General features: G+C 39.5%; 2 protein-coding genes and 2 pseudogenes across 2 annotated transcripts; 1 reads left to right on the plus strand and 3 right to left on the minus strand.

Annotated features, from left to right (window-relative positions):
• Positions 1–5,620, minus strand: part of LOC146472661 (hatching enzyme-like) — a 7,036-nt pseudogene extending 1,416 nt beyond the window's left edge.
• Positions 5,621–7,989: 2,369 nt separating this feature from the next.
• Positions 7,990–9,514, plus strand: LOC146472663 (uncharacterized; annotated as a pseudogene).
• A 4,477-nt stretch (positions 9,515–13,991) lies between these two features.
• Positions 13,992–15,458, minus strand: LOC146472664 (uncharacterized). The gene has a single exon (XM_085119488.1). The coding sequence runs from the start codon at positions 15,324–15,326 to the stop codon at positions 13,992–13,994; it is 1,335 nt and encodes a 444-aa protein (XP_084975614.1). The 5' UTR covers positions 15,327–15,458.
• Positions 15,459–19,709: 4,251 nt separating this feature from the next.
• On the minus strand, positions 19,710–22,094 carry LOC146472665 (melanocortin receptor 5-like). Its single transcript, XM_085119403.1, has one exon. It carries the CDS (start codon positions 21,833–21,835, stop codon positions 20,870–20,872), a length of 966 nt encoding a protein of 321 aa, XP_084975529.1. The 5' UTR covers positions 21,836–22,094; the 3' UTR covers positions 19,710–20,869.
• Between the last annotated feature and the right edge of the window lies 1 nt (position 22,095).

A 22,095-nucleotide genomic window follows, 5' to 3' on the forward strand; every position in this document is an offset into this window, starting at 1 on the left:
CGGCAAAACGTGTACGCATGCGCTAATTCTGGGCATTTCCGGTCGAGATCACGCTTTCCGGTTAGGGTTATGTTTCGATCTGTTGAAGTTTTAAAACTTTCCTGCTGTGGATCAGTAACCACATGTGAAAGATGAAGTGGACCAATGATTAAGAAAAGGTAAGCTCACCATAATTTCTTACAATGGTTGATTCTGAAGTCGAGTGGTTCTGATTATCTTTTAAAAAACGTCCAAAAATGTGATTCTATGCGTGTTTCAGCCCAAGTTATGAATATTTTGTTGGTTGGTGAATCGTGTTTTAACACCCAGCTCTACTATTGCAATTTGTCCGTTCTTCAACACATCAGATGTTCTTGGAAAGACTGCTGTTACAAATTCTCATTTATATATATATTTTTAATTAGACCCAAGGAAGACGCAAGGTCTATCTGTTTCAAATGTTATTATAAGCAACGACGCAAAGCCTTTTGATAGCCTTTATTTTAAAACGATGAGTATTAAAGCTACATGAGCTTGTGGGGTCGTTTGCAATTAACTAATTACAAGTAAACTAAAGAAGCTAAAAACTAGGGGTATATACAGACAAAATGTTTGAACTAAATTAACGCTTACAAATATGAAATCATGAGCATAAAATTAAGTACATGTATATACAAAGTCGTCTTTTCTAAAATCACAAGTGGATGCAGACGTTATCTTAAAGCTGAATTCATTAAAATTAGCTTGAGATTTTTAAAAGCTTTAGCCTGAGATCACGATAAGGAATGTTTTTTCACTCAGTCATTTTGTCTGGTAAATGAATGACTTCAAACTTTGAAAATTATGGTCACCAAAGCCTGAAGCTAATATGAAAACATGCGTGCAAGTATGTGAAAAAGTTCTGGCTGCAAAATAAGTTGGTGAAAAGCGCCCGCTTCTGTTCGCGACGCCAAGGTTTGACCCAAGCAGGCTACTTGACGTTTCATTTTTAAAAAATGATTTGCCATTTTATTTTAATTTTTCTCTTTCTCTCTCTCAAAAAAGGGGAAAATGCCACTGAAATGCTCGTATAATGGTTGATGCTTTTACTTCACTAAAATGATCGAAAAAATGCTAGCATAATTTGTGCAAAAGCCTAAATTTGCCCAAAGTAAAAAATGATAACTAAGAAAAAGACTGGAGTGGTGCTGAAGCCTAAACTTCTGGCAGAATTTATCACATCTCTGGATGCCTCGTGTTGCTGAATAAATAATCCTTGTTCCTTATGCATTTTAAAAATGTGTCTTCTGTGACCTGAAATAATAATAATAATAATAATAATAATAACAATAATAAATATTATTTGTAGCCCCCTTTTTACGTACACTGTAAGTAAAAATGTAAGAAAATAATTAATTTTTTCTTGTTTATTTCATTTCAGGGGTCTCATACGATGGTAGTACATTCTGTATGTGGAAACCTCATGATGAAAGAAGAATCAAATGTGCAATCTTAGTATAGGTAGATTCTATATTTGTCTGCTGTTATGGTTGATAAACATGTTTATTCCAACTTGGGAGTGTTCCTCATATGCAAGGCAAGGAAAATAAATGTACCTGAGACAAGTCAAGTCAGCTTAAAAGAAACTTAATTTTACATGAGATTTATTGTGTAAATCAAGATTACCAGAAATATGATATGATATGCAATAAAACAACTGTTCTCTTTTCTTGTAATACACGATGCTCATCACTCATTCTTGGATCATCTCCTAAAATAATATTTTGATTATGATCCAAGAATCCAATTATAGTGTAGAATAAGATTAAAAAGACCAGGTGCATTTTTCTCTGCAAACTTTTCCATCTCTGAGGATGACAGTGCAAGGGCAATGTTGCCTTAATGGTGTTGGTGCAATGCTCTCTGGAATCTCTCTACCAGGTAATCAAATGAATTTGTGGAAAAAAAATAATGAAAAAGGGATGCAGAACTTTTTATCTTTATAAGTAGAAACTAATGGTCACCACATACTCTATCAAGATGTTTAAATAAACTCTCACAACTAGTACCATAAGAAATATGTGGAGGATAATTATATTATCCACATATTTATTGTGTTCAGAATATGCATATTCATACTGGGGCTTAATTTCATTCCCTCTGGGGTTGGGGGTGCCTTTGTGTAAGTTACATTTGTTCTCCTCTAGCAGATGAAAAAAAAAAATATTACAATATTGATATTCCTTATTTTAAAAGTGAAATATACATGTTGATGATCAGTGTAATCCTTCAGAAGGAGGTTTGGTAGAAATACTGTTACTGAAATATCTCTATTATGTTATTGAGATTCTTTGTTTTTTTTTTTGCTCAAGTAGTTGTGTAGTTAAACTGACCTGATGAGTCTTTGAAAACTGTTTCAATGCTGTTCTATACATGTCTTTCTACTAGGACATCTCCATGACAATTGACTTTCACAACTCCAAAAGAAGTTTGTATTGTCCTCCAGGTGTCCTGATTTGGAAGCATTCTTCTACAATCTCTTTTATTATTGTTATTATTATTATTATTAGCATCATCATCATCATCATCATCATCATCATCATCATCATTATTATTATTATTATTATTATTATTATTATTATAATATTATTATTATAATTATTATCATTATTATTATTATTATTATTATTATTATTATTGTTGTTGTTATTGTTGTCGTTGTTGTTATTGTTATTGTTATTATTATTATTATTATTATTATTATTATTATTATTATTATTATTATTATTATTGTTTCTTTTGCTAAATATATACAGTAATTGGGGAAAATTACTTAAAATTAAAAATTATGGAACAAATAATATAAAGAGCAAGGCAGGGTATGTTTGATGAACAAAGGCCGTGCCGTTTGAAATATTGGAAAGGAAAAATATATTTCTCTGACTGTGAAATTAGCCTTGCTCTTTATATTATTTGTAGTACAATTTATTGCTCCTTTACTACAGGATCCGGCACTTTTATTTTATCACGGCGGTCCTTGCAAGCACATCTACTGCTGTTCACTGAAAAATTATGCACAACCCAAAACCGAAATTGGGCCTCTTTCGGCTTATATTCTGCATGCGTGGTAAACTTTTCTTCTTGGTCGCGGTCGACATTCTCAGCACATTCGTTGCAGCACCTTGTTCCCGGACGATAAGGAACATTACCTGCCTTACCAACAGCGTCCAGCACGGCATAAAGTCGAGAAGGTATCCCGTTTTTGTGGAGAGCTCGAGAGTAGTTTTCCTGGGTAACCGAACACCGGTTGTTTACCTCCTAATTTCGTCCCAGTGAACCCGGCAAACTATCGAACCAACTGGAAGTTCAGCGGCTCTGGCCAACCGAGGTGTCAAGAGGCAATAACGGCCTCCGCATTTTCGTTTACCTAAACTTTTACCACACTTCTCGTATTGCGAGGAACAACATTTTAACAACAGGACAACAACAACCACGGACAACAAAACTTTTCTTCACAAGCGCGAGCAGGTCGCATCTTCGAGCATGGTTTTCGCACTTGGTGCAAGCACCAAACCCCTTGGTGCAAAGGTTTGAAAACAGCAAAATAAATTTACTCACCAGGAAAACAATTTTTTTGCTTAAGTTTGTTTCGTAACTCTTGAGTTTTGTTTTTAAACTTCGCGCGACGGGAGTTTTTTGTTTACGCAATAGGTTTTAATAGCTAACCGGAAATACAACACCGACCGGAAGTTCAGTGGTTGGCACATGCGCATTGCCGCTGTGTCGGAGCAAGGTCAATTGTAGGTTTCCATTTTCCCGTGAGAGGAGTGAAACGATGTAAAGTATATGATATAATTCATATATGAACTGCGGATATAGATGAAAGTGAGAAGTGATCATCGCAGTGAATTTTCCAATTTATGCAAAGAGTAGACGATAGCGTTTTCAAGAGGGATTTTGCAGAAAATTAAGAAAACCACCCCTCACCCCCCACCCCCCCACCTACCCCCCCCCCCCAAAAAAAAAAAAAAAAAAAAAATAGCAGTCGTCTCCTTTACGAGAGCACAACTGACTCGTTAAGTCACGGAATGGATCAACTGATATACAGGCAACAAAAATTAACAGATAAAGAAAAGAAAAGATAAAGCTAACGCCTACACTGCACTACTGGTCACTTAATGCTTTGAGACTGATTTTGTTTTCTCGTTCGACACATGACCCTGCCATTTTAAGTATCGACGCTTAACAGGCATGTTGACCAGAATGTTCTCAGTTAGAAAATATACTTTAATTTCGTAGTTTTTATGTGGCATTTTTTAACGATTTTGGACAATTCAAAAGATGGCAAAAAAAAAAAAAGAACAATGAATTTTCCAATATGATATGGCGACTATCAAATTGATGACACTGTTTGATATTATCAACGGCATCTGACCACGTTATATTCTAGAGGAGAGACTTGGCTAAAAGTCGATGAGAAGAGTGTAACATTGAAATTGGTTTAATGGGAAGCGGGCGCTGAGTGATCTCGACCACCTTCTTCACTTTCTACCAAGGTGGGGTCTGGTTCAGTCCTTGAACGACTGAGGTTTAATCAGCAGTAAAAAACAAATAAATAAATAAAAATAAAAAAATACCTTATTTTAAGATTCGCGTATCTTGGGTTATACACTCTTTTAAAGGACAGCCGTGATACATCCGCCCAGTATTTCAATGCCCTTGCAAAAATACGGTTTTGTTTGCCTCGAGCTAAATCTTAGCCATGCTGGATGAAGTATGTTAAGTGTGTTCTCGCCCATTTACTCTTCGTTTCGTAACGTTGTACCCGTTTACCATCAGGGTTTCCGCATCGCGGCATCTTCATCTGCCTGACTGTAGCTCTGTCCAGGCGGCCAGTAACTTCCAAACCAGCGAACATTTGGAATTCACCGATGGCTTGCTCCACATCATGGTTGCCGGATCGAGACATTGATAAATAGTCGAACTGATTTAGGTATTTCTATGAAAATTGAGTAAGCGAGGCAAAGGATTAAAAAAAATGAAATTAAACTACATCAAAGCCTGTCTATACTTCTACACAGGGAACCCTTCGTAATTAAAAGACTTTGTATAAGATATAAACATAAATGTACCAGAAAGCGAGATAGTTTAGGACGATTAAAAAAAACAGTTTCTTTTTTGTCTCGATTTCCAAGTTAGAAGAAATACTTCTCCAAGTAAAAAAGAAATGTTGCTATGAACTTAATTATTTTTTGTTCCATTTCTTTTATTTTTTTATACCAATTTTAGGATCAAAATTTGCGACAACTAAGAAGTCAGCAAAATGTAAATGAGGACAAACCAAAGAGAGAGTAACAAATGACTTTTTACAACAGTATCCAGCATATTCTATTTGAACATAAATGTCTTTAAGGCTGGCCGTATTCATTTACCCAAAAGCTTATGAAAGCTGACTTTCTAACACATCATCATTAACTTTAGAGCTTTTCCTCCTTGTCTTTTCTGTTTCTTGTTTATAAAGAATTTTGCTTGGAAAACAAATTTGCAAAAAAAATGTTTGAAGCTTATTTAATTCCCTTACCAAAGCAAAATTTTCTTCGTCTTCAGCTTTCGTATGCGTTAGAGCCGCCAGGAATACAGCAAATATCGTGAGCGACCACATTCTGGTGTGCCGGTCGACACTAACACAGAAGAATTGCTTCAGTAATCAGTCTAAGGCGTAATCAAAACACTGGAGGAAAATACTAAGCTCCCGAAACATAAACACAAACCTGTTGCAGAGCGGACTAGTGTATTAATTTATGAATTAGTGGTGGTGTGCAAAATGTGTGTATGACTGAGAAGGTTGAAGAGAGTGGCAGCAGAGCTAAACTCAGACTAATCAGTAAAATTGGAATTTTCGAAGAGCCAGCAGGCATGAAGTAATTTTTATTTAAGTTACCGGCGACATGTTTCAGATGAAACTTCGTTCCACCTTCAGTACAGAACCCGCTGGTGCGTGTGAAATAAATACAAGAAGTATACAATATAGCTGATTACAACATGACAATAAACAGAGAGCATTGAACTAATTACAGCGTGACAAGAAAGGTAAAAATATAGCTAATTACGGCGTGACGATAACGAAGGAACGGAAAATACATACTAAGTATATCACACCCACTAGCGGGTTCTGTACTGAAGATGGCTGAAGTTTCATCAGAAAAATATTTACTTAAAAAAAGGCGTTACTTTCATAACAATAAAAAAATGGGAATACGGATATTTTCTCCTAATGGATTCTGACTTATTCTATCCTCAAATATAACTTTCGCTCCATTTATTCTTTATGAACCTAATCGCCATGTTTTTTTTTTATTTATAAAATTTTTTGCTGGTTCTCTGATCTGAAAAAAAAAGAAAGAAAGAAAGAAAACAGAGAAACTTAATGCTAGGCAGACTCGAGGGAAAGGGCGGTTGGGTCAGAATGTCGTCCCGCGACCGCCAAAAAAAAATTGGACCATTTGTATATATTTTTTATCGCAAACACAAAACCACCAAACCTCGAGAATTTTATTATATTTAACCCGGGAACAAATTGTTTTGACCTTTTCTTGTTCATCTGACTTGATGTAATACATTTTGTTGGGTATACTTTCAAGAATTTAAGACCTAGGGCAAACGTCGAATCTTAGTCGAACTTAATTCGTCGAACCTATTAATTTTGAAATAGGCGCATGAATGGTGCGACGTTTGCCGCAATTAAGTTCGACTCAAATTAATTGGTTCGACTCCAGCATAAGTTCGACTTGCCAAGTCGGATAATGCGACAGTGGTTCGGCGTTACAGCAAACGCCGTTCTAAACACGCGCTGAACTCAATTCATAAATCATGCAAATTACAAAATAATTGATTCAAATGTGATGGACTGCGCAAGAGTCACAAAAATACCGACTCCCCCATCTGCCAAACGCTATTTCCCCCCCTGACGAGCATGCGCTGTACAAAGACAATTTCGCGACCAGAAATGGCGAGCTATCGAAAGTCATTGCTGACATCGCACAGCATGATGAAAATGTTTTTCGTGTTTCATGAACACTAAATATAAATGATTGAAAGCGAATTGCCTATTTGCAATAAATGCTCAGTGTTTGAGTGTTTTCTTTCTATTTTTCGCAATTAATTGCCAAAGAAAAGCCCGACGAGCACTGTTTTTCGGCATTTCGCTAGCAAGTCCTAGCAATAACTAGCCGCACATCAAGTGAATAGGGACCTTACGAATGCAAGACGGTGACACCAACGCAAACGTCATTTTTGAAAGTATAACTTTATTTCATTTGTGCTACTTCGCGATTATTTTAACTCATTCAACTTGTATACACAAACGACAAACTAGCCAGGAACCAAATTGGTAGGAGTACCGTTCAAGTTAAGGAAGAGAATGAAAAATTCACTCCCGTGGGTTCACGTTCTCTACAAAACCTTGAATTTGGTCATTTCACGTTGTTGTTTTGCAGAGGACGACAAAGAAATGTACCAAAATTTAAAACGCACGTGCAGAGCGATTGTTTTTGCCCATTAAGCTTTTTGTGTTGTGGTGTTGTCGTCGCCGTCGCCGTGGTGTTTTCGTAAGGTCCCTAATAGCACGGGGACACGTGCTTATTCCCGTATTTCACGAAGTGCAACTTGAGAATTAGGGTCGACGCAGGTTCGACGTTTGCTACCACACTGGAATTAAGTCGACTCTTTGTCGAACCTATTTTTAATAAATTCGACGCGACTTAGATTCGACGTTTGCCCTAGGCCTAACTTTCAATGTTGTCTGTTTATAAAATGTTCTATTCATTACACTCCTAATGATATGCGAAACTGAAATACATTAAATTAACATATCCCTTGCGATTCAATGCACGCAGGCATGTGCACAAGGGTGTTCCAAGGGTATAAATACTGAGTCGAAGCAGAATAACACTCTTTTCGTGCTTAGTCTCAGCCAGCGGAGCAGTAAACGACATCTCTTCAGTTTTCGACCCACGCGAATTTTCTAGAATTATGGCTGAACCTCCAGCGCCGGGAGTACAATTTCCTCAACCGCTAGTAAACCCTTCAGCACAAGGCCCACAAGTTCCACAAGTCGCACAAACTGCTCAAGTTCCACAAGCCGCGCACGTGGCACAAGCTGCTCAAGATCCACAAGCCGTGCAAGTTGCACAAGCTGCTCAAGTTCTACCAGCCGCACAAGGTGTACCAGTGCCATAGGCTGCACAAGCGGCGGGTCAAAATGTTGCTGCCGGCGGTCAAAACGAACTCGAGATTTCGTATTTTTTACCACGTGCGGTCGCGGGTGTAGTCCGGGTGTAGTCCCGGGGGTGAGTTTTCTCACCAGGATTTATACGCCGGGTGTAGTCCCGGGGGTGAGTTTTCTCACCAGGATTTATACGCCAGGCGTAGTCCCGGGGGTGAGTTTTCTCACCAGGATTTATACGCCGGGTGTAGTCCCGGGGGTGAGTTTTCTCACCAGGATTTATACGCCGGGTGTAGTCCCGGGGGTGAGTTTTCTCACCAAGATTTATACGCCGGGTGTAGTCCCGGGCGTGAGTTTTCTCACCAGGATTTAAACGCTGGGTGTAGTCCCGGGGGTGAGTTTTCTCTCACCAGGATTTATACGCCGGGTGTAGTCCCGGGGGTGGGTTTTCTCACCAGGATTTATACGCCGGGTGTAGTCCCGAGGGTGAGTTTCTCACCAGGATTTATACGCCGGCTGTAATCCCGGGGGTGAGGTTTCTCACCAGGGTTTATACGCCGGGTGTAGTCCTGGGGGTGAGTTTTCTCATCAGGATTTATACGCTGTGTCTAGGCACGAACCGAGAACACGACAGGTATATTTGTTGAAGATATAGATACGCCATGTAGTGTTACAGGGGCAAAGACTCACTAGGTATGCTCCGTCAGGGAGTAGAGTTATCAGTTTTACTAGTCATGGCGTGTTTGTTGCTTGGGAATTTTTTCTCCTTTTTTAGAGGTTACAGGGTGAAGTCCTGAAGTTTAACCAGACGGTTGAGACAATGACTAGACCATCTGTGGAGAGCTCCTTAATAAAGATTATGGCCTACGCATCTCGTCCCCTACCAGATTTCAATAAATACGAAGCCTTGGAGATGCTAGAATCGCTTCAACTTACGGCTCAAGATACCAAGCATGACCGCCAGAATTTCTATCGTTTGGTTTACCAAAAAGTCCGTGGAAAGCTCCATGTGTCTCGGGATCAATTTAGATTCCCGTCTTGCGCCTTTTGGGCGATAAAGATCATGAAAAGATCTTCGATTGTGTGGCCAAGGTAGAGAAACACTATCGTTCGAGGGACCGGGCCGGGACTGCAGCTGTGTCTCCCTATTACTGGGAAGGCCGGGAGAGAAATGTCAGAGATTCCCCGAGCAATCCGGGAAGGCCTATGTCGTGTTTCTGCTGTGGTAAACTTGGCAACATTAAACGATTCTGCGAGGCAAGAAAAAGGGATCTTTCTGGGAACGTGGGGCTGCAGAAGAATGGCACCTCTCCAGCGTCAGCCGCAAAATAAAGTGTGAACTTTTCGAAGACAACATATGTTAAGTTGGTTTAGGTTTTCTGTTTGGGTAATAAACGTATCTTCAATTCAGTCATGTCTTATGTGAGTGCTTTTTCTCTTCATTAGTAATAAACTCGATAGTCTCAGAGTTTTGATAGCTTTGAAAACAGGGTCTCTAGTTACCCTCCCAGGATTACTGGGTCAGAGCTGTCATCTCTCTGCTGACTACTTTGGGGGTTTCACCCGTGGGAATAATACCTTTTGTTCTTGATGTTTTTCCCTAAGAAATCATTTCATGGGCTTGGGACTATGACAAGAACTTCGATAACGCGATCACTCCTGGACAGTCTGGGGTAAATGCAATTCAATGGGTAGACTCCATGGGGAACTCCATAGCGGTCAGCGGCGAGATGACAGCACGTGAACTAATGCAAAAGGTCACGCGTGTGGAGCAAGGCGAGATTATAGGGGATGTAAATGAGTTGTCCTTCCGAGACTCCAGTAATTTTAGAGCTGGAGAGCTTCACGCTCACTACTCGTTTTGGGAGAAAGTCGTGGAACGATGCCCTAAAATGGCGGCTCAAACCGATGTCTAGCTATGTACTGGACGTTTTTGTGATCTACCAACATACTGTCTTTTCTTTTAGTTTTGGGTAGGTTTGGGAATTGTAAGGTTTGGGAAGGTTTGGGGGTATTTATGGATAAGATTGATGTTTGTTGTAAGTAAGAAGTAAAGAAAAGAGCTTGTCATGAAATTAAAGATGAACAGTATGGCGTGAGTGGCGCTGAGCAATATTATTTCCCATATCTTATTTCAACTGAGCATGAATAGAGTGTTATGAAATAGATTACTATTCATAACACTCCTAATGATATGCGAAACTGAAATACTTTAAATTAACATATCCCTTGCAATTCAATGCACGCAGGCATGTGCACAAGGGTGTTCCAAGGGTATAAATACTGAGTTGAAGCAGAATAACACTCTTTTCGTGCTTAGTCTCAGCCAGCGGAGCAGTGAAGGAAGGAACGGCCCACCCACCCACCCTGACCAAATTCGCGTGTGTCAAAAACACTGCTACCCTAAGCCAAGCTGTTCCAGCTTGGCTTAGACCGCTGAGCAATATTATTTCCCATATCTTATTTCAACTGAGCATGAATAGAGTGTTATGAAATAGATTACTATTTTTATTGTCATAGTATAGTTTTAGACCTTTTTTTTGCTTTTTTAATATACCGGGACCTGCCATCGGCGTTTTTATTTATTTATTTATTTATTTATTTATTTATTTATTTATTTATGCATGCATGCAGGCAGGCAGGCAGGCAGGCAGGCAGGCAGGCAGGCAGGTAGGTAGGTAGGTAGGTAGGTAGGTAGGTAGGTAGGTAGGTATGTATGTATGTATGTATGTATATTTCTTCACAGAAGTTCAGGCTTCAGGAGTCTTCAGGATACTGTTTCGTATGGTTCGAAGTTATCGGACCACACTCAGGCAATTTTTAACGACTGACTTTTCAAATAACAGGCTGGCAGTAAAATATAGGTGGTTACTATAGAGATGCGTTACAATCAGTAGAGTATCTAGGTAACAGATGCATCGTGTCTTAGTTGCGTTATTCTAAAGTTCTGCATTACATATCTCTTTCTGTGGGGGCACGAACTCGTTAGCTCGTTTCGCCTGTTCAGGCTACACAGCTCTTTTTACAGATGATTATAAATTTTTCAAAAAGACAAAGGTTACATTTTTTGTTGGCGTTGCTGTATGGTTTACATTTCCTTAAAACTTTCCATTTCATCTGGAAAGGTTTATTGCTGTCTTGCAAAGTCCAAACATGTTTTGACAGTTCTGTCTCGTTTCTTCTGTTCGGGCGTCGAAAGGATGTCTAATGGTTTCTGTAACGTTCCTTAAAATTTGTTGCCAGTCCGACATAAGTTTCAGTTGTTGTCTCTGTGGTTACTGTGGCTTGGTAGATGACGTTTGTTTGGAGGCATTTTCCTTCGAGTGGACAGTCCGGTTTTCTTCTGCAATTGCAGGTGTCAGGTTCTGGCGTTGGTGAGTTTACATTTGAAAGAACGTGCTTGTTGTGCGATGAGATGATAGATTTCATGTTTGGCATGCATGAGTAGCTCAATTTAATTGTGTGCCTGTTGAAAATCTTGTGGAGTGAGTGGTGTTTTGGAAAGCATCTGTCGACGATGTGCAGGAACTTTCTTCCAAGGTTAGTTTTGATGTTTGAATTGAAAGGTGGATTGTACCATGTGATGTTTCTTGTTCTTTTTCTTTTGTTTTTCCGGGCTTGTTCTTGCGGAGGATCGTATGTTAGCTTGTGGTTATATCCACTTTCTGTGAGAGCTTTCTGGTAAGGGGCAATGGATTCGTCAAATATTTCTTTGCTGGATGAGATGGCAGTTAACCTTTTGTTAATATTGAGGGGTATGTTTTTCAGCACTGCTGTATGTATGTATGTATGTATGTATGTATGTATGTATGTATGTATGTATGTATGTATGTATGTATGTATGTATGTATGTATGTATGTATGTATGTATGTATGTATGTATGTATGTATGTATGTATGTATGTATGTATGTATGTATGTATGTATGTGTTCACTATGATTTCAAGAGTTGGTTGCGTGGTGTGTTACTTGAGATGTATGTAAATAAAATCGGGACGGGGCAGATTGTTAAAACATCCTTCAATGGAAACGATTTTCATATGCTTTCAAACCCAGAATAAGATCAATGATTTCAACAAAGCGGTTACAAATAGGCTCAACTAAGTTATGGCAAGAACTTAGTCCCCGCCCCGGACACCCTCCACCCCCCCCCCCCCCCCCGTACATTCAAGGCTTGTTCAAATTGTTGCCGCGTTGGCCCTCTCTCCTGCTGAGAAGCCTCTTTCGCGCTCGAGCGGAGACATGAACTTTATTTGTCATAAAACACCCTTATCTGAGACAAAAGTAGCAGTGAAGGTATGGCGAGAAGACCTCAAGAAACCATCGGGCTTATAAAAAGAGGTCACTTCGAGAACACAATAAATACAAAATAGTATTGCGTATGTGTGGCATGAACAAATTAAGGAATTATAAACGTGCAGCGTGCAAGGACGCTCGCGGGAGATTGCTAAGCACGAAAGGAGCGTAACAATTTACTCTAGCTTCTTGAGTGCTTAGCAAACCTCCGAAGTGTATCCTTAACTCGATGATGGATCAGAAAATTGACTCTGCATTGTATGTTAAAGTGTTAAAGCGAACCCTTGAATTTTCAACTGAACGTTAGCCCTAGTAAGAAAATGAGAGATTGCACGAAGTAAAGAACAAGAGTGCGCATGCTTAAACTGCGCACGAGGGAGCAGCTACCGCAGTATGTACTTCATAAACTGTATTCTGCTGTTGCGAACTAAATAACAGCAGAATACAGTTTATGTGGAATTTTTCGTGTTGAGCCAATGACGTCACTTCCTGTAATTTGAGCCTTAACTTCCGGAACAAGGCCAAGCAATGGCGGCCGTGAAATCTCGAATAAAAAGCTAAAAAACAAAAAATACTTCCATTGCCGTAAAGGATTGAAATTTGGTAACATGAGTAAGAAGGTCATATTCTACACGAAAATGCAAAAAGATGGAAAATGAAATTTTCGTCCCAGGGGCACTTTAATTAGAAGGGCTTCGTGAATCTAGCCCCCGATCTCAAGGTCGTTACTATATCAGGCCGGAAAGCGTCCTTCCGCAAAAAAAATGCCCAGATGGTAGAATTTGTCCACAAAAGTCATTTATATGTCGAACTCGTTAAGAAAACAGTTTTTTTTCCATTGGGTCTATACAAGGTCAAACTCCGAGACTGTGACCGTTTTTTCTTTTTTTTTTTTTTGGTGGGTGGCGGGGGAGCAGGAAAAATTTAGTGGTGAACAATAGCAAGAATACAGTGGGACTTCGATTTGACGAACCTCTATCTAAAGAAGTCCTCCGTATAACAAACGATATTCTCCAGCGCGGCCTATTAAAATGTGTAGAACAGAACTTCGATATAAAGAACCCTTCATATATCGAACCAATTTCTTTATTGCCTTGGCAAGATTCCATTGTAGAATGCTTTTGTCAAGGGACTATAATTTTGGATGTTCGCAAATTTCCCAGGATAGCCATCAAAGAAGCTCTAAATCGTTCAAATAAGTCCTCAACAGAAACACTCTGTTGCTTATGTTTTTTGTGTTTTAAAACTTGTGGCATATCAGTCGCGTCGAATTAAAAAAAAAAAAAGCAAAAAAACGAAGTAGTTCAGACACAGAAACAACCACACAACCAGCAGCTAAGATGTACTTTAATTTAAAGAAGAATGGCCAAAAATTCAAGCGAACTGAGTTATCACCATATCAACATTCTACTAACCCAGAGGTCGTTCGTTTACACAACTATGAGTTCATGTGCGACTCGGTTTCGTTGAATAACTGCATGCGTAGTGTTTCAGTTAAACCTTGTAGGTACATCTAAATATCAAAAAACGATTCATCAAAAATCTTAATTCCTGGAATTTGTTTTGGAGTGTAAATGCTTACGTTCATTCGCCCAACTTCCATCATTGGTGGCTCTGGTATCAAAAACCTCCAATAAGGTAGTTCACTTAATTTGCCCGTTCTTGAAATCGAAGGTGTCTTGACTGCACTTCTTGCTGTAGACCGAGCTCCCAGTTTTCGTTTACTGAAGCAGTTAGGATTTAGTAGGTCAGCAGAATATTTTTTCTCCTTCTTTTTCTCGGGTTTTGGGCTTTGTGGGACCGGGGAAATCCTAACACGCCTTATGCTTGAAGAAACAGAAGTTTTGGCGTCTTCTTCTGAGCCCGATTCTGTTTCACGCTGGATGTCATTCTTTGATTCCATCAAATACTTTGATATGCTTGATCGCCGTGAACTACACAGCGATGAAAACGGGGAATTGACTCTCACAAAACCATCACGCGCCTTATCGTTGTTGCAGCTATTCGGTCGCGTTTTCAAACCATTCATATTATGTGTTGGTGAAATCGTCGAAGGTCGTCTACGTTGAAGCGGGTCGCACTCTCTGTAGATCGTGAACGGTGTTTTTATGTCTCTTTCGCTCTCTTGTGGTACGCATAAAACGTAAGGAGAAACGCAGATGTCGGGAAAGTTTCTAGTATGCTCGTCGATAACAAACTGCTGCATTTGTGATTTGGTGCAGTCGGCACAGAGACCAGGGCCTAGGACATCGCAGAATTGTTTAGAAAACTCATCTTTGTCAACGTGCACTAAGCGATTACAGTATTGTGGTCTGGGGTTAAAGCTTATTAAAGATTTGTTCTTGTGATCATCATACATTCTTGCGCTTGTTTTCCTCTCCGATAAAGTTTGATAAGATAACGGACTTTCGACATGAGTTTTAGTTTCGTTTTCCAGCCAATTCTGTTGCTTTACTTCTCGCATTAACCGTTCTCTCGTTGATTTTTCCAAGTCAGTTTCTTGTACAAAAACATAAGAGTAGTCCAATTTTTCGCTCTTTTTCTTGGACAATCTTATATCTAATAATCTGGTGTTTGACGACCTTCTTCTGACGCGCTGAGGTTTCTCCTGAACAGGCGTACAAACCATAGGCCGAGAGACTTCAAGTCTTTCATAACCAGCGAAACTAGCTTGAGCAGATTTAATCGCATTTTTTCGATCTCCAAGCTCGCAAAAGGCTTCAATATCGGACAATTTGCTGTCTTTGTTGCGCTTCGCTTCCTTTCTTGTGGAGTTTTTGTTGACCTTGGCGGAAGACCATCGAATTCCATGTGGTGCAGAAAACGTTCTCCCTTCGCCCACAGCCATCGTATCTTCGTACCGTCACTATCTTGGTTTATCACAATCAAATCCAACTTTTCATGTAGTTAATTAGTCATGTTTTTATGCCAACTTCAGTTGTTCAAATATTGACATTAGAACCGGGTTCTCAACTGTACAAACGAATTGATCCACGCCGAGTTAATCAATGATTCAACTGTAATTAAAGCAATATCTTGTCGACCAGGCAGCAAAACAAGAAAGATGCCGAAAACAAAAGCTTAAGCCTTTAATAACCGTTATTGTACTATTACTTTAAATAGATTTGCATTTTTAGGGCTCGTTTTTGTAATGAGAACAAAGTCTTTTCGTTTTACCATAAATCCCTTGAGTAATATTACAAAATAGAGATGTTTATACTTACAGTTTCTATGGAAACCTCTCTAAAGCTGGTGTTTTTGAATGCGTGTTTGTCTTGACTAACAAACTTGCGAACATCTTATACTATACCATCGTTTATTTTCATAAGTAACGCTAAAAAGTTCGAGCGACTTACTTAACAAGCAGGCTGAAAGAATGACACTCCTAGCTAGGTAAAGAAATTACAGATGATTAATAATGTACAATAAGGTCAGGTTGTAATGTTATTAAATTCGACCGCCAATTAGTGGTGTTGAGTTGTTCGTTTAAATTGATTTTGTTGTTGTGGAGACTAAGCTAAGCCCTAGGGTCATGAAATGGTGTTCTCTGCGAGAGTTTGTTTTGACGCGGGGATCAAGTAGGACTTTTATTTGATCTGTTGATCAACATCACTTGACATTTCAGAAATTTGTGAAAAGAATTAAGAGTAAAGTGAAAGTTTGATTTGTTTAAACTCTTTTTCACTAGCAACGGGCGCAAACATAAGCGTAAGCTTTAAAAACGCCTGTTCAAAAACTAGACAACCAAGTAACCCATGCACAAGGATCAAAATGTTTTGATTCTTGCCTTTGCCTTTCAAACTTTGTAAGACTCTTGTAATCAGTTTGCTTTTGCTGTGTTGAAAGTAAAAACTAAGCGTTATTTTAAAAACACTTCATTTTCATCATGCACTTCTTATTGATCGTGAAAAGTGTACACAAATCACCGCGAGTGAAAATGCATCAAAATCTTTCGTTAAAACATCATCATTGATCAGTCATCAGTTATTGACATCACGATTTATTTCATCGAAAATGAAAGTAATCATATGGGGAGCGCTTTTGCGATCGTTTTCAGAATGCAGTCAACTCCAGTCTTATAGCGGACATCCTAGGGTCCGTCATTTGGTGATCAAACTGACCCGATTTCAAGTTGAAAAATGTGACTGTAAGCCATGAGCCAAAGAAGAAAGAAAACAAACCTCACAGTCTTCACACAGGCGCAGGTTTGTCAATTAAAATGACAAAACCAACTAAAATACCAAGAAAGAAATGTAAAGAAAGTACAGCTGGAGTGCTTGGACACCTTGAACGCCATTAAATGACTTTATATATATTCTTTTGTTGTTTTGTTTGTCCTCATTTCTGCAGACAAACAGAAGAATATCAACATGCCATTCAACGCGTTCAAGATGGTTGTTACAACGAGAGTAAAACAATAAAAATGTTAGTTTGGGGCCACATGAAGTGTCCGCAATTCCGTAATATCGGAAGCTATTTCCACATTTCTTAGCAGTTTCAACGGGGTATTTAGTTTCTGTCCCTAATAGCGGGGTGGTCCGCAAGGCAAGAACTGACCGTATTATAAAAGTAGGAAATTTCCGAACACTACAAATGAACAAGAGTGAATGAAAGGAACGAAGAAATGATAACTATGAGGAGGTTAATTCCATAAGGAGGTTAATTTAGTTTTTAAAAAAACTAAACCAGTTCAAAGGAACAAGTCCACAGTACTGATTGCTAATCACCCGTGCTGTCTCTCTTCACTACACTACGAACAGTCCCTTATTTTTCCTAGTAAAGATAGTAAAGCGGGCGAAACACGCGAACGCGCGCGAAAATTGCTTTCCACCGCGCGTCGCGTGTCCGCAGAAAGTTCACACTCGCTCGCGTGGTTCGCCTGCTTTACTTTCTCTAGGAAATACAGGCAACTCTCTTATAGCGACCACTTCTCGTAAGCGACCACCTCCCGTAAGCAACCACTTCGTAAAAGACCGTTTTGTTTCTCAGTTAAATACTGTTTCAAGAGCTCTCTCGTAAGCGACCACCGCTTTTTAGGCCAGAAATTACACATATTCTCTAATTTTAGCAGCTAAGGTGATATTTTTATGTAATTAATTAATTAATTAATTAATCAATCAATCAATCCAGTATTAGGCTTATTTTGTTGATCCTTCCCGTAAGCGACCACCTCCCGTAAGCGACCACTTTAATATGTGGTGCCCCAAGGGTGGTCGCTTACGAGAGATGTGGCTGTATTATATATAACGGACTGCTCGTAGTCTATTTCTTTGGCACGATTTTTGTTACTGTGAATTCTAGGCGAAATATTGTACCCATGTTAACGGGGCCTAAGAAGCTACGAACAGTTAATTTTTGCTTCACCAAATTAAAATGATAACTGGTATTTAGGTTGCTTGGAGTATTAAAATGGACTAACTCAAGCTTACGTTACGAAACCAAGATTATCGGGCAGTTTAGAATGCGACCTTTGTGTTGACTATTGAGTTACAGGATAGGGATGCTTACCATTTACGCAAACCACCCGGATGGAAATTTTCGGCATAAATACGAAATGATAAAGCTTGTCTTAACAGAAGATGAATAACATGCAAAATGTATGAACATCAGCTGTAAATCCCAAAAGGAGCAATAAAAATGCATCATTTTGACCAGAAGCCCATAATTTCAGAAGTACTTAGAATGCTGAATGATGCGTACCATTTGATTTTCCAACTGGAATTTCCGGGTTTTCCATGTAAATGGTAAGCACCCCAGATCTCCATGTTTCTGGGGGTCTAGGGTGGGTCACGGTCAAAATAAAGGAAAAAGGGACGAATGGTATTACTAGAAGCGTCGTCGCACACGTGACGGCCTAAGAGTAACAATGTCGTCAAAGAAAGCCCCAAACGGTGGAATAACTCCAAAACATATCAAAATATACCAGGGACGAGTTAGTTTTATCCATTTTATCGAATGAATGTTGAAGTATAGCTTTATTTTACATTCGAGATCTACGATATTTTTCCCCATACAAAGCCGCCCGTAACTCAATACCGCTTCCACTCTCCTAATATGAGCTTGGGCTGCTCCTGGTTTTACCACTATTTCGGTGTAATGTACGCAACACGCTACGGAGGTCTCGAAAATTCCAAAAGCACCGCTGAAAGTAATGTCAGTCGACACGAGACAATTTTTAACGCAACACAACGCGCGGACAGCTTTTAACTTTAACGCGATATTTGTTGCGGCTAGATAAGAGGGTTAGTTTGGAAAGAATCTGTGATGCTGCGTTGGTGGGGAGTAGAAACAAATGTTTGTTTATCAACAGAGTTGATAAGGTAATTTGGCCACCGGAAAGAGATTACGGACATTAGCCCTTCGTCAGCCCTAACGCTCGTTCAGGAACGCCAACACTCGAATCTCTTTACAGCGACCAACTTATATCTGTGGGCAATGAAACCAAACATTCATTTGGTTTCGGCAACGTATTTACAACATTGTTGAGAACAAATCAAGGACTTTTTTAAAATGTGATGCCGCAGCAAATTGTTACGTTTAAAATTGTTCCCGCGCTGTTATACGATGAAAACTCATTCTAATCATCCATTCTGTTTGTTTACACGCGCAGAATGACAGGTTACAAGTTTTGACGCTGCTGATACAAATTTATAGGATTTCTCAGAAAAACTACCGCAATGTCGCGCTTAAGGACGGTGTTTCCTTTTGCTACTGCTCACACGTTCTGTGCATCTCGAGATCGCCCCTGAACCTTTAATTTCTTCAGGAAGATGCCCACTAATTCAAAGGTATTTTTGAGCGGTTTATAACTATGCGGGAAAAGAAGGTCTTAACGACCTTAACGGACTTAACAAGGGCTATTCCGGAAATCTAAGAAGAAAATTGGCAGTAACCACATACTTTTCGGAGATAATTAAGCTTCACTGATTTGGAGAAAAAAAAATGCCGTGCATTATTGTGTATTTAAACGCTTTTTGGAATTATGTCGCTTAATTCTCTGAAAAATGCGTGGTTACCCCCCGCTTTTGTTTTTGGATTCCAGCGGCCCTTGCTATGATCTGCTTTCCTCGCATAGTCACAAACTGCGCAAAAATACCACTGTATTAGAAGGCACCGTCCTTATACACGTCCGATTTGAAACCGCAGTCGCGTGCGAAAAAAAAAATTCAGTCAACTGCATTACGCGTTCTACTACAACCATTCCTCTGTCTCTTCTTACACCAATCCGATATAAATTTGCTGTCATTTTAATTCTGTTTATTACTATACCGCAAATGTACATATATAGTTTGTTCTGTTAAATTCAAATTCACGAAACTTCCGTTTTAAACTAAAACAACCTTGACAAATGGTTACATCACATTCGTCGCAAATATTACCTCGCAATTCTTGTAGACCTTGATTTGCTCAAGAGCAGTGACAGGAAATATGTACTTAATAAGATCTAAAACATAACTAACGTTTGTACATTTTAAAATGCCTTCTGCTCTTCAGACTACCGTGAAGGCCACTTGATTGCGTCTTTCAGATAAAATGGGATTAAAGGGGAAGTATCACGCGAATTTGATGTCATTTCAAAACCCAAAAATGTCTCTCTGTCAACAGAAACATAAAATAATTGTCTAGTTTTGTTATAAATTATCACCCTAGTGCAATTTAGCTGTCGATTAGTGCCTATGGCTATAGACAGAGTAGCTCGGAATGGATCGAAACTTGAAATGTTAGGCTAACGTTTTTCAAGTTCTCGCATTTTTGTTTTCAAAATGCGCTAGAACAGATCACGAGTTGTTGTAAAATGTCCTATTTCACCATTTTTAACCAAACAAGTCAAAAACCCCATGAGACTTGCCCATTAAGAATGGGTCCCATTCCTTGCAATGGTGGATTATCGTTAATGGACCAAAACGTAATCGCTAACTAAATAATACTTAAAATTTAACGAATTGAAAACAACTTTCAGGCATTTATACAGTTTTTACAGCTCAAAGGTAACACTTCATAGTTACACATTACATACCTTTATGAAATTTACTACGTTTTTACACTTCGAGAGACACGCCTTCCCGAGTGCGCTTTTCATGGAAGACCTGCGCTTTTTTAGTCTCCCACCCCTCCCCCCTATTCTGCGCTGCTGATTCATTCGGTCATTGCAGTTTCGTATGTTCACTCGTGAGCGAATATCTTTATCCAGTGGATAAATCGCTACGCAGCGGATAAAATTATTAGTTGGAGTACATTTTATCCACTGGATGGCGACTTACCCGCTGGGCTGATTAAAGTTATCAGTTCTTTGAACAACCAGGGCCTGGTTGGAACGCTTTCACGTTTGTCAACTGAGTGTTTTAACTCAAAAGTTTCGGTTCAGATTTTCTCTTTCATGTGTGGACGCTTTCAAGTGGCGACACTTGTTGAGCTTTCCGTGAAGTTATCAAATTCAATTGTCCCCGATCCTGGGTGGCTGCAACACTTTCCATAGGTCAAAATCTTGACAAAGGCCTTCCTGAAATTCTCAAATCGCCAAGCATAAACGAAAGGGTTCACTCCTGAATTGGCCAAAATTAACAGGAAATGAACATCTCTGGCCCAGTGAATAAAGTTGCAACTGCAGGCACTGCACAGATTAGTGATGTAAATACAGATACAGGAAGGAAGGTAGCACGCAAGAAACAGAGCTAGCATAATCATGAATGTCTTGGTTACTTTCTGTTCCCATCTTACAGTTTGCCTATTCTTTGCCGAACTGTGATCCAACGTGTCCCATTCTTTCACTTCATTCTTAAACACGCGAAATATTTTTACGTAAGTGAATACCATGACCAGAAATGTAGCGATAATGACAGTGTGAGCAAACACAAACGCGTACGTGAGATACCCAGTCAAAAGATATACGAACGGAAAGCCAAGCGAGAAGGCCCAAATTCCTGCAGCGACAAAACCAGCTCGCTTAGGATTCAGCGTTGTTCTGTACGACACAGGGTAGCTTATCGCTAAAAACCGATCCACCGTCAAAGCTGCGAGACTGAGAACTGAAGCTGTACACGAAACAAAGTACGGTATGTGGAGGTAAACAAGCCTCGTCGGGTATTTTTTCGCGACTCCTTCGCTCGCGTGGAATGCCACCGACATTGGGTCGACCACGAATCCCACAAAAAGATCACAGATAGCTAGATTTGCCACGAAGTAGTTGAACGGCGATTTAAGATCCTTGTTGGGGTCGACGAAGATAGCTAACACGACGAGAATGTTTCCTGTTATGGTAACAAGACTCATCACCACAGACAGCGAGGCCGAAGTAAACGAGATGTAACTCGGTGGAATGGTTTCATTGATACACGGATATTCACCAAACAAAGACATTACTTACTGCAATAAGCAACGGCAAATTATACTGATGATGAACAACTAAGCTTACTGTTTCACTTGACTTTTTGTATTCACTTCCTGTACTCGTGATACTGTGCATGAATGATGTTAGGAAATTATGCGTGAAAATTATTCGAAAGTTTGCAGGGGGTCTTCCTATTTCATTTTTGTCGTGGAACGAAACCTGATTGTTGGTCATTGTTGTGAAATTTTCTTGGGCTTAGAGTGACGCAACCATGTTGCTTTACATGCAA

Source organism: Pavona decussata, unplaced genomic scaffold (genome assembly GCF_977016875.1).
Source record: "Pavona decussata unplaced genomic scaffold, jaPavDecu1.1 SCAFFOLD_98, whole genome shotgun sequence".
Taxonomy (NCBI): Eukaryota; Metazoa; Cnidaria; class Anthozoa; order Scleractinia; family Agariciidae; genus Pavona; species Pavona decussata.

What these genes read in the sequence shown, in the direction of transcription:
- LOC146472665 (XM_085119403.1), bottom strand. Translation starts at nt 21,835, where the DNA reads ATGTCTTTGTTTGGTGAATATCCGTGTATCAATGAAACCATTCCACCG.
- LOC146472664 (XM_085119488.1), bottom strand. Translation starts at nt 15,326, where the DNA reads ATGGCTGTGGGCGAAGGGAGAACGTTTTCTGCACCACATGGAATTCGA.